A 15,783-nucleotide genomic window follows, 5' to 3' on the forward strand; every position below is an offset into this window, starting at 1 on the left:
CCATAGACATGACATGATAAAAAGAGGCCTTGACAGAATGCCATTGTATTGGGGCATTTGGGTTACGATAGGATTTAGCTAATATAACATGCACACAACAAAGTAGTCAATGGAGAATTACTTTCCCTGCTGGTAGATTTTGTTTTATTTGCTGAATCTACACTGAGTGCCTGAGAGCAGAGGATTTACATGATTAGGGAAAACTCATTACGGAAATTAAGCACTTGATAGATTACTACAGGCTGTTGTTCTGGTAAACTCCTCAAATATTATTGCTTTCTGCATCACTGCATTTTTCATAGATGAAACCAAACATTTGTTTAGAAGTTTTGAAATCAAAATAATCACCCCCCACCCCCACACCCCCTTCTTCTGACATACTGTGAGAGATGCTTTTGCCAGAGACTGCTCTCACTAATTTGTCTTTTGCTTTGTGTGACTCTTTGAAAGCAACTGGCACGGCTTTGTGTATACTGAGGCTTTATCCTTCTTAAGTACGATCATTTATCAATTTATTTCTTAATGGATTACAACTTTGTTTTTGAAAATACATAAACAAGTGTTGACTTTTTGTAATACATATCAAACAGTGGCTCCATCACTGATTCAATTTATCAGCTTTTAACTCATTAACATTGCAAATATAACTAATTAGCATCCTTGCATGCTCTGTTAGGTATGTGTGGAGGACCACTGACTGGGGCGAATGTCGGATTCTACCCTTACTGAGCCAGCAGAACCGGAGACTGGCAAACATCAGCCTTTTATGTGGAGGGGGCATCCAGACCAGGAAGACCTACTGTGTTCAAGTCCCTGATGCCTCAGCACCACATCACAGAAAGGAGGGTAAGGGGAAAAATGCCTTTATTTCAGTTGACCTTGGGCTTGCTGGAAAAACACAGTGACTCAAGAGATGCACCATAAATAATTTTCCATGGTTTGTTTGTGGTTTACATTATTAAGGTGAATGCAATGAGCAGAAAAATACAAACCTAATTCCCACAATATTTGGATGCTGTTTTAAATGTAAATTAAAAAATGTAAATAAAACCTTTAAACAATAGTCTGTAAATATCTGGGAGCCAAGAAAACCTGTTGCTGGACTTTAAGAAGAGGAGTGTTGCCCTTTTCTTGCCTGATAAAAGATTCTAGGTGCTCAACAGTCCTGGGTGTTTGCTGTCATATTTTGCACTCCATCATACATCAAGTGTTTTCAGTTGGGGGAAGGTGTGTACTGCAGGCACCAGGAGTCTTCTGCTACAAAGCTATGCTTTTCCAGCAGCTACAACACATGGTTTAGCATCGTCTTGCTGAAATATGCAAGGGTCATCCTTGAAAAAAGGAGCGTATGTAGCTGTAAAACCAGCGTATGCCTTTAAGCATTGATGTGAAAGGTACGGGGGTCGTCTGAATGTACGAAGGTGCACTGATGGACCCCCATACTATCAAAGATGCAGGCTTTTTCAGTGAGCACTGATAACAAGCTCGTCGCTGCCTCTCCTCTTTAGTTCAGAGGGCACGACATCCATATTTTACAGAAAGCACTTCAAATTTCAATTCTGACCACAGAAGAGTTTTGCACTTTCCCTCAGTCCATTTTAAATGAGCTTTGGCCCAGACAGCATGGTGGCATTTATGAATCACGTTCACATATGGCTTCTTCTTTGCATGATAGAGCTTTAGCCTGCATTTGTGGATGGCACGCTGAACTGCACTCACAGACAATGATTTCTGAAGTGTTCTTGAGCCCATGCAGTGATTTCCATGATGCAATTATGACTGCTGTTAATACAGCGAGGCCTGAGAGCCATAGGATCATGGGCAACCAGTGTGGATCTACAGCCTTCTCTCTTGATTTCTCCAGATTCTCTGAATGTTTTGATGATATTATGTACTGTAAATGATGGGATATCCACAATTTGATGTCTTAAATTGTTCCAAAATTTACACACACAGTTTTTTTGCACATTGTTGAAGCTCTATCATCTCTACCTCTGAAAAGCTTTGTCTCTCTAAGATGTTCTTTTTATATTCAGTCATGGTACTGACCGGTTGCTAATTAAACTAACTAGTTGCAAAATGTTCCTCCAGCTGTTTCTTTTTAGTACCACTTACTTTTCCAGCCTTTTAAGAGACATGTTGTTGCCATCAAATCCAAAATAGTTTTAGGTACGAAACAAAAAATGATAAACATTCTTCATTGCTGTAACTGATATGTGTTCTAAGTACAACTAGAAAGAGTCTTTTACCAAGGTACAATACAATATAAGATCTCAAATTCAAATTTTATTTGTCACACACACACAACCATACACAGTATGACATGGGGGTGAAATGCTTGTAGCTGTACAATGCCGGACCATTAAATGACAGAAGAAAAGTTTTACAATATTTACAATTTACAGTTTACTACAAAAATTTACAAATTAACTTAGGAATTTACAGTAAAGAATGTGCAAATAGCAGAAGAGATTATAAAGATAAGGATTATAAATTATAGGAATTATAGGATTATAGGAAATGTGTGGTGACGTGTGTGAGAGTCCAGTCTTATAGTGACGTGTTTGGGAGAGTCCAGTCCTACACCTGGTTCAGGCCCCGAATAGCCTGGGGGAAGAAGCTCCTCCTCATTCTCTCTGTTTTGGCCTTAAGGGAGCGGAAGCGCTTCCCAGACCTCAACAGTGAGAAGAGTCCATTGTTGGAATGGGAGAGGTCCATCATAATCTTCCTAGCTTTGGACTTGCACCGCTTGGTGTAGATGGACAGCAGGTCAGGGAGCTCTGATTGAATGATGCGTTCTGCCGAGCGCACCACCCTTTGCAGATCTTGTCTGTCCTGCTTGGTGCTGTTCCCAAACCAGGTGCAGATGTTTGCCGTCAGGACGCTCTCGATGGTGCAGGAGTAGAAGTTCTTGAGCACCTTCAGTGGCAGATGGAAGTCTCTAAGTCTTCTGAGGAAGAAGAGACGCTGACGGGCTTTCTTAACCAGGGAGTTGATGTGGCAGGACCATGACAGGTCCTGAGTGATGCGGACACCCAGGTATCGGAAACTGTCCACTCTCTCCACTGGCGTGCCACTGATGATGAGGGGTTTGTAATTCCTCGCCTGCTTTGTAGTGAAGTCCACGATCAGCTCCTTAGTCTTGCTGATGTTTAGGAGGAGGTTATTCTCCTGGCACCAGGTCTCCAGGTTCCTAATCTCCTCCAGGTAGGCCGTCTCGATGTTGTCGGAGATCAGGCCCACAACAACAGTGTCGTCAGCAAACTTGACAATGGAGGTGGTGTCGGATGTGGCTACACAGTCATAAGTGTACAGTGAGTACAGCAGGGGGCTTAAAACACAGCCCTGAGGCACTCCAGTGCTGAGTGAGATGGAGGGGGAGACTTGTTTTCCCACCCTCACTGATTGGGGTCTGTCTGTGAGGAAGTTGAGGATCCACTGACACAGTGATGAGCTGAGTCCTAGATCCGTCAACTTGGTGAAAAGCTTAGAGGGAATTATTGTGTTGAATGCTGAACTGTAGTCCACGAACAGCATCCTAACATAATTCCCTCTGCCAGTGTCCAGGTGACTCAGGGATGTGTGGAGCAGGTGAGATATGGCATCGTCTGTGGAACGATTAGTCCGGTAAGCAAACTGAAGTGAGTCGATGGTGGCAGGAAGTGAAGAGGTGATGTGATCTCTCATCAGTCTTTCAAAACACTTCATCACAATTGAAGTCAGTGCTACTGGACGGTAGTCATTGTGGCAAGCGGGGCTGTTGTTTCTTTGGAACAGGGACAATAATGGACTGTTTGAAGCACGCACGTGGGAACCACAGCTTGGGCCAGGGAGAGGTTGAAGATGTCCGTGAACACCGGTGCTAGTTGATCAGCGCAGGCTCTAAGGACCCGGCCAGGGATTGCATCTGGTCCTGCTGCCTTCCTGGTGTTCACCCTCCTGAAGGTGTTCCTCACGGCATGCTCTGTGATGACGAATGCATTTTCTTCACTGGTGCACTCTGAGCGCGCGCAGCCGTTTGTTGTTTTAATTGCTGCTGCGGCGTCGAAGCGAGCATAAAACGTGTTCAGCTCATCAGCCAGTGAAGCATCTGCATTCATCATTGAAGAAGCTGGTCGTTTATAGTCCGTTATAGTCCGCAGTCCTTTCCACAGGCTCCTAGAGTCGCACTGTCGTAGCTGTGACTCTAGTTTTTCCCTGTAGCTCCGCTTTGCCTTTCGGACCGCGCTGCGCACGTTGTAGGACGCAGCCTTGTATAGGTCCATATTACCGGAGACAAGCCCTTCATTGTAGGCAGCGGTGCGTGATCTCAGAGCGTCGCGGATGTTTTTATCCACCCACGGCTTCTGGTTGGGAAACGTTCGGATGATAGTTCTTTCTGCTGTGTCGTCCGCTAGTTTCCCGATAAATCCTACAACCGCTTCCGTAAACATGTTGATGTCATCAGAGCTGCGCCGAAACATGTCCCAGTCTGCGTCATCCAGTGCGTCCTGCAGCGCGGCCACCGATTGGTCCGTCCAGCGAGCGACCTCCCTCCTGATTGGTGGTTGCTGCTTTAGCCTTTGTTTGTAAGCAGGCATGAGGAAGATGGCGGAATGGTCCGATTTTCGAAATGCCGGCAGGGGCTGAGCCTTGTAACAGTTCTTGAACGGGGTGTAGCAGTGGTCTAATGTCCTCGTGCCCCGGGTGGGGCAGTTGATGTGCTGGTGAAGGTTGTGAAATGTCCGTTTGAGATTCACTCTGTTAAAATCTCCCATAACAATGAGTGCGGCATCTTGGTGAAGTGTTTGTTGATGTGTGAGAGCCTCATGTAGCTCACATAAGGCAGTGTCCGAGTCCGCGTGAGGCGGAATGTAAACAGTGAATGTAAATGTAAACAATGACCGCAGTGAATTCCCGAGGGAGATAGAAAGGGCGACACTTAACGATCAAAAGCTCCAGATTGGGCGAGCAAGAGCGTATGAGTGGGGAGATGTTTGTGCTGTCGCACCATCTGTTGTTCACCATCAAACACACTCCACCACCTCTTTTCTTCCCCGACTCCATTGTCCTGTCCATGCGGTAAACCGAAAAGAACCCCGTCGGCTGCACGGCGTGGTCTGGTATCGCTGGGTTCAGCCAAGTTCAGCCAAGATCTGGACCAACAGTGGGGCACTGTTCTGCATGTGAAATTGTTATTTGTCTAAAGAGCTTGGAAAGAAAAGTGTCTGGACCTCTTTACCTCTTTAAGTTGCTTGAAGACGTTTCACTTCTTATCCGAGAAGCTTCTTTAGTTATTCAGACACCAACTAGGGAGGATCAGAAAGACAAATGCAACAACATTGTCTTCCCCCATGTTGCCGGTTTATCAGAAAAACTCAGGAGAGTCTTCTTCAAGCATGACATCCCAGTGTACTTCAGACACAGCCACACACTCAGACAAAACTGGTTCATCCCAAACTCCTAAACACAAACGTAGCAACGTAGTGTATGCTGTACAGTGTAGTGAGGAATGCTCAAACCTCTACATTGGAGAGACAAAACAGCCACTTCGTAAACGTATTACACGACATAGAAGAGCCACCTCGATGGGACAAGACTCGGCTGTTCATCAAGGACAAAGGTCACTGTTGAGGATGCCAATGTTCACATTTTGGACAGAGAAGACGGATGGTTTGAAAGAGGAGTGAAAGAAGCCATTTACGTCCATTGTGAGCGACCATCGTTGAACAGAGGCGGTGGCTTACGACACCAACTGTCTGCCATCTATAACCCAGTTTTGAGATCCCTTCCCAGATGCCTCAATGCCCACTCACATCCTGGGCCTGTTGACCTCAGGAAACCACATCATAGGGTGGGGCCAGGTTTCACAGCAGGTTCCCCCGAAACTTTTGATTGTGACCTACACCCATTTTCACACCTTGGCTCATGTGATTAGGTAGAGGATCAACAGGACCCCTGTGACCCCCTTGGGGGACACTCCCCTAGGACTTAAATCTGGGACTCTCCCCCATTTGACGTTAGAGCTGAAAGAGCTTCTCAGATGAGAGGTGGAACATCTTCAAGCAACTCAAAGAAGTCCAGACACTTTTCTTTCCAAGCTCTTTAGACTACCATGACCTGGATGACTGAGAACCTTCACAGAGAAATTGCTAATTGTACCTCTGAAAGTGTGAAAGTGCAGTTTTTTTCATGAACATACAAGCATTGGGCCTCTTTGGTCAGAAAATAATGCAGATTCATTATCAAACTAAGAGACAGCAAATATAAAATGGCACTTAAACCAGGAAAGCTACTAAAGATGCTAATGAAATTAACTCTCACACATCTCACAAATGTTGCTTTTGTTCAGTAAAAAGGTTTTTGAATTTCTGCTTTAAAAAATAAATAAATAAATGAATAATTAAATGAGACTGTTCAAATGAAAAAAAAAAGTGCTTGCAGAACAGTTTTTGACTGATATTCCTTACTCACAAGCCACTGTATAAGACTGCGGGAAATATTCCTCTTCAGTAAGCAAATCAGTGTGTCTATGGTCATTCCCCACTGTACTGTGGAAATTTACAAGACTAAAAATCTACTTTTAGTCAGGCTAAGGTAAAAAAAAAAAAAAAAAAAAAATACACCTGTAACGATGCTAAATGAACTGAGCTCTTTTCTCCGCTACAATCCTTATTTTACCCTGTACAGTACATTGGATTGTATATTACAGATATGATATTGTCTATTATAGTAAACTGTACCTGGGCAAGTCACTTTAGAAGAATAAGTTTGTGATTCAGTTTTATTGAGCTTTATCTATTCTTTTAAGTTAAGTATAAGTTAAACAAACAAGGTCAAAAATATCATATTTATACTGAAATCACACCAAAGCCTTACAATAAAAAGGAATCTTTAGCAGTGAGAGAAGAAACTGGTGAGGCAAGCCAGATTTTCTCAGGCACATCATCCCTAAACGGGCGAGGCCTCACAGCTAACACTCACTGAGGTGAGAACAGTTAACAGGTTTTTGCCTGAGGATCTGAGGCTGCGCACCGGTTGGTACAGGAACAGCAATTTCAGCATGCATTCTGAATGCAGGCCGTGAAGACCTTTAAAAGTGATAAGTAAAATCTTAAAATCGATCCTTAAAGTGATGGGCAGCCAGTGTAGAGTCTTTAAGATTAGTGTAATATAATTTTTTCTTGGTTGTTGTAAGAAGTCTGGTTGCTACATTTTGCACAGTCTGAATTTTTCTATGCTTTCTGATTGATACGAGTTTAAAAGACCGTTACAAAAATCCAAAACCATGAATGACACTGAGCGTCACTAAAGCCCATGAACGGATAAAGGACTGAGGGAGGACTTCATGGTTGGATGCAGATTGTCTGTACCAGTGATAAGAATTCCTCTTTTATTTGAATTTAATTAACAAAAAATGTGACCAGCAATTTCTAATATAAGAATGTCTGCGTGTTATCAACATAGCAGTGGAATGAAATATTCTTTCTCTGTATAATAATCTGTATAATGTGGTCAGGAGGTAGAATGCATACATACCAGTTATTACCAAGCAAACTTTTTCTTTAACAGAAATCTAGTTCCTTTTTCAGAAAACAAGTAAAACAATTTGAGACCTAAAAGTGTGAGAGACAGGAGGAAAGTGTGTTTTCATGGTTTTTTTCAAATATGGCATACAAGCTGAAGTAAATGTGAAATATTACTTTAATTCAACTGCTGAGAAGAACTTATCATCCCTCCCACTGTGAACTGTGGCTGCAATATCAGGAAATGTATAACTATTAAAGCCCTGTAATAAAATGTAGACAGACTGCATAAATATCTGAGGTTAGTCAAGGTACAGACTTGAAGAAAATAAGGAACTGCTGTTAGTCAAATAATAAGAACTACTTTTTTATATATAGTTTGTGCGTGCGTTTAATGTATCTTGTTTATTGCCGGAGCTATATTGAAGTTCAGTTGAAGGTAGAGACTGAAAATAATGTAAAGTCTAGCTTTAAAATATGACCCAAAAACGGATAATCTAGTCAGATTCATTATTTTGGTTCAGGCAGTTGGGGCAACAATTGCATCTGTTTAAAGACTTCTTTGTTGTTTTGTCACACATCCTTAAAAAAAATGTCGTTACGTGTTGTAGTAATTTTGCAAAGAGATATGCTGCCAAATAATGCTAGACAACAGTGATGATTATTTATTTGTTGGTTAAACCGATTTCAATTTGGTCTCCAATGCAATGGCCCTGGGGGTTCTCCCCTGAACTTAATCAGCTTAGCTGACTGGGATTCCTTTATTATTGCAGAACATGTTTATTTGCAGCTCACAACAACGGGGAAGGGAATTGTCTCTGTGTTTTCATTGTTCTACATTTGGCATATTGCCCATGTTTAAGTTGATGCAAAAAAAAAAAAAGATAAGCAAAGGAACAAAAATCTCTATCAACACTTCAGAAACCCAGTCTAACCCTCCTAAGTGTGTTCAGAACATGCGGCACACACAATATGGCAAGTTGTGGCAGCAGGAAGACATAGACCGTTACTGAATATTTATGAACAGAAAGGCGATACTTTCTAATTAACAAAATTAAAGTTAGGCTTATAAATCACTTTAAGAATAGACTAACATGCATACTAAGTATTTAATTTATCTTTTTAATTAAACACAGTTGGTAGTTTTTAATGGCTGCCAACTGTAAGATTCTCTTTTTGCAAATCGCATCTTTGCCTCCCCTTAAAACACAACAGTTTATTAAATAATAACAAGTTAACTTTGCCTCCATCCATATTTTCATATAGTTCTGACCCAAGTCCTGAGCTATGTGATGGAGGTGTTGCCTTTGGAAGGAAGTGTTCAGAGAAATGCTTGTATATTTGTGAATGTGCTAAGTATAGAGTACGAATGAAAGCAACTCTTTGAACCACTGGATGTGAGAGACAACATCAATACTTCAAGTTCAGTGTTTACCTTGATGTGACTCGTACAGTTTTACATGATAAACAGATGTGGCTGCAAGGCATGTGGAGAATATAAAGAGCTCAATCAGGTTTTATTAGATGCCTACAACTGTAACACAATTGGCAAACATGAAAACACAATTTAGGGAGCAAAGCAGAAAGATCTATACTGCACTTTATCAACGTGTTTAGGCAAGCATCTCATTTTACAAAGGAGATCAAATACCATGTAAATTACTTTTGGTAAAAAGACAAAATGCACAGTGGACATTTAGTGAATATCTCTATGGGCTCTCATTTAAATGGAAATTTGCCTCTCAGTAATGTGCTGAGGTGCATCAAAATGGAATATTAGATTGAATAAATCCCCATGTTGTGGACAGGCAAAAAATAGTCACTTACTCTGCGAGAAAGACTAATGTCAGAGCCCATTACAGGTGGCTGAGCCGACTGTGATCTTCAAATAATGTCAGCTGTGCTTAGCAGTGAATTGGTCGTACCGTGTCTTGACTTAATATCTCCCTGTTGAGCTGCTGTTTATTCCCTTAGCTGGTCGTTGCCCTCTCAGCTGAGTCCCATGCAAAATGTTTTAAAGCTATATTGTTGCACAACACAAAACATCACAGTTTTTAGAAAAAAAAAAAGGAATTAAAATTCTGCCTTTCATAAGTTTTTTTTTTTGTTTCTTTGGGGGTTTTTTTTAGTCTGTTTTATTTTGTTTTTCATTTTGACAGTTTAGTTGGTTTGTCATGGGAACTACTCTCATTAGACTGAGGTTTGATTCTGTGTGTAACAATAACTTTTCTGCTGTTTGTTTTTAGACTTTTTGTCCTTGTTATGGGGCCAATTAGTTTTTCATATATTACTGTCACACATAGTTTCATATTGTATTTTTATTTTTGTTTTACACTTACCATAATTCTAATTTCACTAAAATTATTCTGTTAGAGTTACAAAATTACCACATTTTGGGTAGACCTTTTCACATCCTTCACCATATATTTTCCCGTTATGCAAGGTTACTGGTTCCTGCCTCTACAATTGGTCCCTCTAAAACTCTAGGTATCTCCTGATTTTACCATTTTCAAAGTCAAAGTCAAAGTCAACTTTATTTGTCAATTCTGCCACATGTACAGGACATACGGAGAATATAAAGTTCGTTACTCTCAAACCCTAGATGAAATAGCAAATGAACATTTAAATAAGAGAGTGATTAAAAAATGCAAATAAAATAATTAAAAAGTAAAAATTTAAATAAATAAATACAATACAAATTAACAAGAAAGCTATGCAATATACAATATACAATATTCAGGTAGAGAGAGAAGCCGCTGCGTGTGCACGCGCCGCCATGTTGGCAAAAAAAAATCTTTATTGCAAAGTACATTTATGCAGTAGACCAACCCAGCTGTTACAGATTTTCCTGTGAGACTGAACTGGCCTTCCACTTTACCTCTTAAGTTAGAAATGAGCATTTTTCTCTACTCGTAACCTATTTCTCACCAGCTGTAGTGAGAAAGTTTAAGTTGTAGACTTTACTTTAAGTAATACATATCTTGCCAATCAAAACTAACTGCTCTGATAACACATATGCTCATTCAATCACTTTCATATCAACTAGCACGTACAGTATGTTTGTTTGGCTTTCATTCCAAAACATATTACTTGCACGCATGCACACACACACACACACACACACACACACACACTCTACAACTGCCTGTATGTGTTTTGACTTGTGGTCGGTTTATCCTTCCCTGTGCTTCTTTTGTTTGTTCAGTGTCCAGGCCTGTAAATGCTAGGCTGTGTGATGGTGAAGAGCCTCCTTTGGCTGTCCAGCACTGCTCCATTCCCTGCCAGCATTACTGCTTACTCACCGGGTGGTCACCCTGGGGTGCATGTCTATATGACAGCTGCGAAGAACCACATGGGAAGAAAGGTATGCTGAAAAATTTATATAAAAATGAACAAGCTTTCGCTTTTGAAATATTTGGATCATTGCATTTTCCATGTATACATGTGTGTACCTGTCACAAGCGTTATATCGCAGCTCAAACTGGATGGAGTGAGGCAACATACAAACAGATATTCTTGGTTTCTGTGAAGATATTTATTGTCAAACAAAAAAAAGAAAGAATGAGAACAAGAAGATGAAATAAATTGCAGAAATGAGACAAACTGCATGAGCTTGTGAGTGATGCCAAATCAAAGAAAGGAACAAAACCAAGCGTAGGCTAACATCGTTTACAGAATGACTTACTACAAAAGAAGATAGAAATCAAATGTAACTAACTCTTTGTCCAAAACAAACTACAGAGCATCAACATCCTTGCAGCAAATGTGGCTAAACTGAAAAACAAGTAAGGCATGTGCACTGTTAGTGGAGCGTGTGTGGATATGTGTCTAAACCGGACCCAGCCGCAGGCAGTAACGGTTACTTCAAACACAGAGTTAAGTCTACCTGGTACTTGTGTTCAACCTTACAGGCTGTATCTGCAAAATATGTCCTCTAAGTGTCTGCTCGTAGTATTCACAGGCTAAATAAGGGTCTCAAACAAAAGGTACAGAACATGGAGACATCAACATCCGTGCTGAGCTTAAATAAGACATCAACTAATTGGTAAGCTTGATTGTAAGAAGTTCTTCTTACGACCCGGCAGCAAAGCCAGGTGGAAAGCAGTGTGACTGGAATTGTCACAGGACCATTCACAACAGAATCTACGTTTGACCAAATACGCTGTCGAGTTAAGCACATGGAGGCGACAGGGCTCGTGACCATGACACAAAGCTTGCTTTAAAAAAAAATAACGGGATGCTATTACTAAAAAAAGAAGAAAAAGATTACTGTGTAATGTTTATAATTGCTGCAATTAAGTAATTTTACTTCAAAGTCTAAGATGTACAGGATATGCTTGCTGGCCAAAAATATCATGACTATGTGACTCAAGTAGATGGGAGACACATCTTAACACGATGTCTCAAGATGCATCTTCCACCCATCTTCAAGGTGCTTTATTCTTCCAGCTGCCTTCAAAAGTAAAGCACTGTATTCTCCGAATTACTCTGACCGATAATATGGATCGATAATAAAAGGATAGTCACCAAACAGTATAAGAGATATTACATATATTTAAGTCTATTATATTTAAAATTAATCAATTAACTTTGATGTGGAAGTTTAAATCATAACTATTAAATAAAAGAAAATAAACAGTGCTAACTCTATTACAGGGATGTACCACATGTAGAGTTAGTTGTGTACTTGTATATAGACATGACTTCTAATTAACCTGAAAGCTGTTACATACATATGCATTTGCTTTTTTTTAGCAGTGTGACATGCCTTGTGCTTAGATTGTCTCAAGACTGCTTACGCAGTGCTTCAGCAATCCTGAAGAGAAAGAAGTATTGTTCCTGACAGAGGTTAAGTGAGAAAGTGTCAGTGAAAAAGACCAATGTTGTCAGAGCAGTATAGAGAGCAGTATACGTTTGGATCTTAAATTGTTTGTTGATAAGCAGTTGTCTGGGAAGAAATGGGCTTTGGAAGAAGGTGCCACATGCTTAAACCACGGCAGACGAGAGACAGAAGCACCTAGATTTCAGCTCTCAGGCCCCAGGAGGCTGAAAGGAGTATCAGCAGATAAGATGCTTCCTGTCTGCGTGTGTGTTTGCTCATGTGAAGTGTGTGTGACAGTGTGTCTGTGTGCAAGAGAGCAGATGTACTGAAGTATTCAACACACTCTTGCTGCCGATGTTCTTGTCTTTTTGCACAGGTGAAAGTGTGTCATATCTGACTGCTTTGGAAAGGCTGTGCGTCGTGAATGTGTGTGTGTGCGCAGTGTGCGTGTTTCAGTCAGTGTGCCAGTAGTGTCGGAGCTGTTAGTGTGTTAGTACTTTGCTAAAAGGGCAGCATGACCTCGTCCCTGCCGTGAGTAAATGCGCATGAAAGCGCCCCAGGGAGTGAGTGAAGTGTGCATTGTTCAGGTCAGTGCCCACACTCTCCAACACTGGATCTCAACGGGATGAGCCGACTCCTCTCACAGACAGTGTCATTAATATATTTCAAGGAGTGGAAAACACAGCATCTGCTTTTTTGCACAGGGTCTCTTGTGGCACACTGTCTTTTGATGGTATTCATAAAGACTACGAGTGCACAGCAGAAAGCGTATGAACCAATACACAACCACTTGCTGAAGCAGTGCTGGCAATGGTGCAATAAACACTTATTGAGTAGTACAGTATTGTTATTATCGGTGTCTTTGACTGTAAGGTTGGGGGGCGGGTTCATTCCACTGCAGGGCAACCTGCCACTGCATGTGGCAAATAAAATTTGTACTTGCACCCTCTGAGCTGCAAAGAATTGGTAGCACACTGCCTTTGTGTCTCACAATATTAAAACAACTTTTGATCCAAACTGAAAGGCTTGTGAGATCCCAAATTTCAGGTGGAGGAGCCAAGCTGGTGCTTCCGCTGCTTTGCTTTCCAGAAAATTACGAATTTAAATGATCTAAAAGCACTTTTAGTGCCTTTTCCATAAGGCACTAAAAGCTTTATGGAAAAATGAATTGAACATGGGAGATTATTGGACAGAGTTCTGGTAATGTCTCTGCAAGAAATCACAGAGCTGTGGGGAGGTGTATTTCTGAACAAATATGTGCTAAAAATCACCGGTTAGCCCTTGTTTCCTTGAAATAAACCTGGTATGACCAAGAAACCTTTCAATTATTAATATCCGTGGGGGCATGCCCAGCCAAATTGTTTTTTGTGGTTTGGATGTGAGTAACAGTAAGTGCTCCGGGCAATACTGCAATCGATCCACAGTCTCTTTGCTCTTCGAGAGCACACTTGGGCAGCATCGCTCGGATCTGGCCGCTGAACTGGTGCCTCACACCAATAGATGGTCGGGGATGTAATTTGCAGAGTGGGCATCCAGGGGTTTGACAGGTCCACCTGTGGAGGGAAAGAATGTGAGACCTTTCAGCCATGTGTAAATTGAGTATTGCTCAAAAAGAAAAGCCGCCCCTGCTCAAGTGTCGTCTACATTTACTGGAGAAAGTGCCACAGCTAAAAAATATTATTTTTATCCTTCAACTTTTTATCCACAAATGCATCATCAGGAAACTGGAAGAGCTCGGTAGTCAATAGAAACCATGGATTATAAATGTGGATCACAATGTATTCGATAGGTAAAGACCTGATTATAAAGAAATGTATATTTTAAGAATAACCCATCTGTGACATAATCAACATTTTAGAACCAAATCAGCCCTAATAGGCAACAAGAATGTAATTTGATGGGTGATTGGGTAACTGGCTGAATAATAATGAGTGTGTCAAAATGTTGATCATTCTGCAATTTGCTAGTTACTGTGTAAACCATCTTTAGAGCAGTGTTGTTCATGTCACATGAATCAAGCTGCACCCTCTTTAATGTATCTCTAGTCACTGCCTTTTCACTGCTGTTGTGTCACTTTTGCACCTAGCTCTCGCTTAGATGTTATTTCAATCGATATACATTTGTTTTCTGACAGACAGTGATCATGCTGCTTTTGTTTATTTATTTGTTTATTTATAAGGAACCCCATTAGCTTCCACAACAGTGGTTGCTAGTGTTCCTGGTGCCCAAACCATCAAATACCATTGAATAAAATGTTACACAATGAATTGGATGCAAAATATCCACATAATTTGGCTCTTACATCCACAATAAGGTTTTACAATTCTGAAAATATAATATTCATATCATCTATTTGTTTATGTTCCTTACTGAAAAACAGGGAAAGGATGGCAACCAAAAATACGACATCTTTCCCGATCTTGCTAAAATAAAAGTTCTGTAAATGTGACATTTTAGACCAGCTTTTGCTTGATTATAGGGAAAATTATAAAATAAATATTATTATAGGGAAAAGTATTAATTAGCAGTTAAAGTATATATATAAGAGAATTACTAACTAACTAAAATAAACTTGAATTGCATAAAAATTACTTGTAAATGTGCAAAGGATGGATCCTTCTATGTAGCTAGCTAGCTATTGGACTATCTATTGTTCTTTCTTTTACGTTTTGATTTTGTCAGGACAACTTAGTTTTTGGATTATAATTTAAAGAAGCATATGACCAGTTGTTTTCATGGGTTCTTTCCGGGTTCTCCGGCTTCCTCCCACAGTCCAAAGACATGCAGTTAGTAGGGTTAGGTTAATTGGTAACTCTAAATTGCCCATAGGTGTGAATGTGAGTGCAAATGGTTGTCTGTCTCTATGTGTAAGCCCTGCGACAGACTGGTGACCTCTCCAGGATGTACCCTGCCTCTTGCACTAAGACAGCTATCCCAGCTACCCTGATAAGGATAAGTGGAAGAGAATGCATGGATGGAAATTCTATTTTTTTATTTTTTTTGTCCCGTTTGGATCCTTAGCCATCAGAATTGTTGTCTTAAGGCCAAGAAAGATGCCAAGCGGATTTATTTTACCAAGTGGATCATCATGTCTTCCATTTTCTGATGATTGCTCCCACAGTTGATTTTTTCACACCAAGCTGCTTGCCTATTGCAGATTCACTCTTCCCAGTCTGGTGCAGGTCTACAATACTTTTCCTGGTGTCCTTCGAAAGCTCTTTGGTCTTGGCCATGGCGGCGTTTGGAGTCTGACTGTTTGAGGCTGTGGACAGGTGTCTTTTATACAGATGATGAGTTCAAACAGGTGCCATTCATACAGGTAACGAGTGGGGGACAGAAAAGCTTCTTACAGAAGACGTTACAGGTCTGTGAGAGCCAGAGATTTTCCTTGTTTGAGGTGACCAAATACTTATTTTCCACCCTAATTTACGAATAAATTCTTTACAAATCCTACCA

At 40.8% G+C, this 15,783-nt stretch overlaps 1 protein-coding gene across 2 annotated transcripts in view; it reads left to right on the forward strand.

Annotated features, from left to right (window-relative positions):
- The window catches only part of thsd7ba (thrombospondin, type I, domain containing 7Ba), a 143,973-nt gene that overhangs the window by 38,191 nt on the left and 89,999 nt on the right, over nucleotides 1-15,783 (forward strand). For both annotated transcript variants that reach the window (XM_085373691.1, XM_085373690.1), the window contains exons 4-5: nucleotides 677-846; nucleotides 10,711-10,869. In XM_085373691.1, the coding sequence (XP_085229817.1) occupies nucleotides 677-846; nucleotides 10,711-10,869 (329 nt within the window). The remainder of the gene's footprint in view (nucleotides 1-676; nucleotides 847-10,710; nucleotides 10,870-15,783) is intronic.

The sequence above is a fragment of the Diplotaxodon limnothrissa genome, linkage group LG16 (assembly GCF_057381915.1).
Source record: "Diplotaxodon limnothrissa isolate DT_005_m linkage group LG16, D_limnothrissa_male_GT1.1, whole genome shotgun sequence".
Lineage (NCBI taxonomy): Eukaryota > Metazoa > Chordata > Actinopteri > Cichliformes > Cichlidae > Diplotaxodon > Diplotaxodon limnothrissa.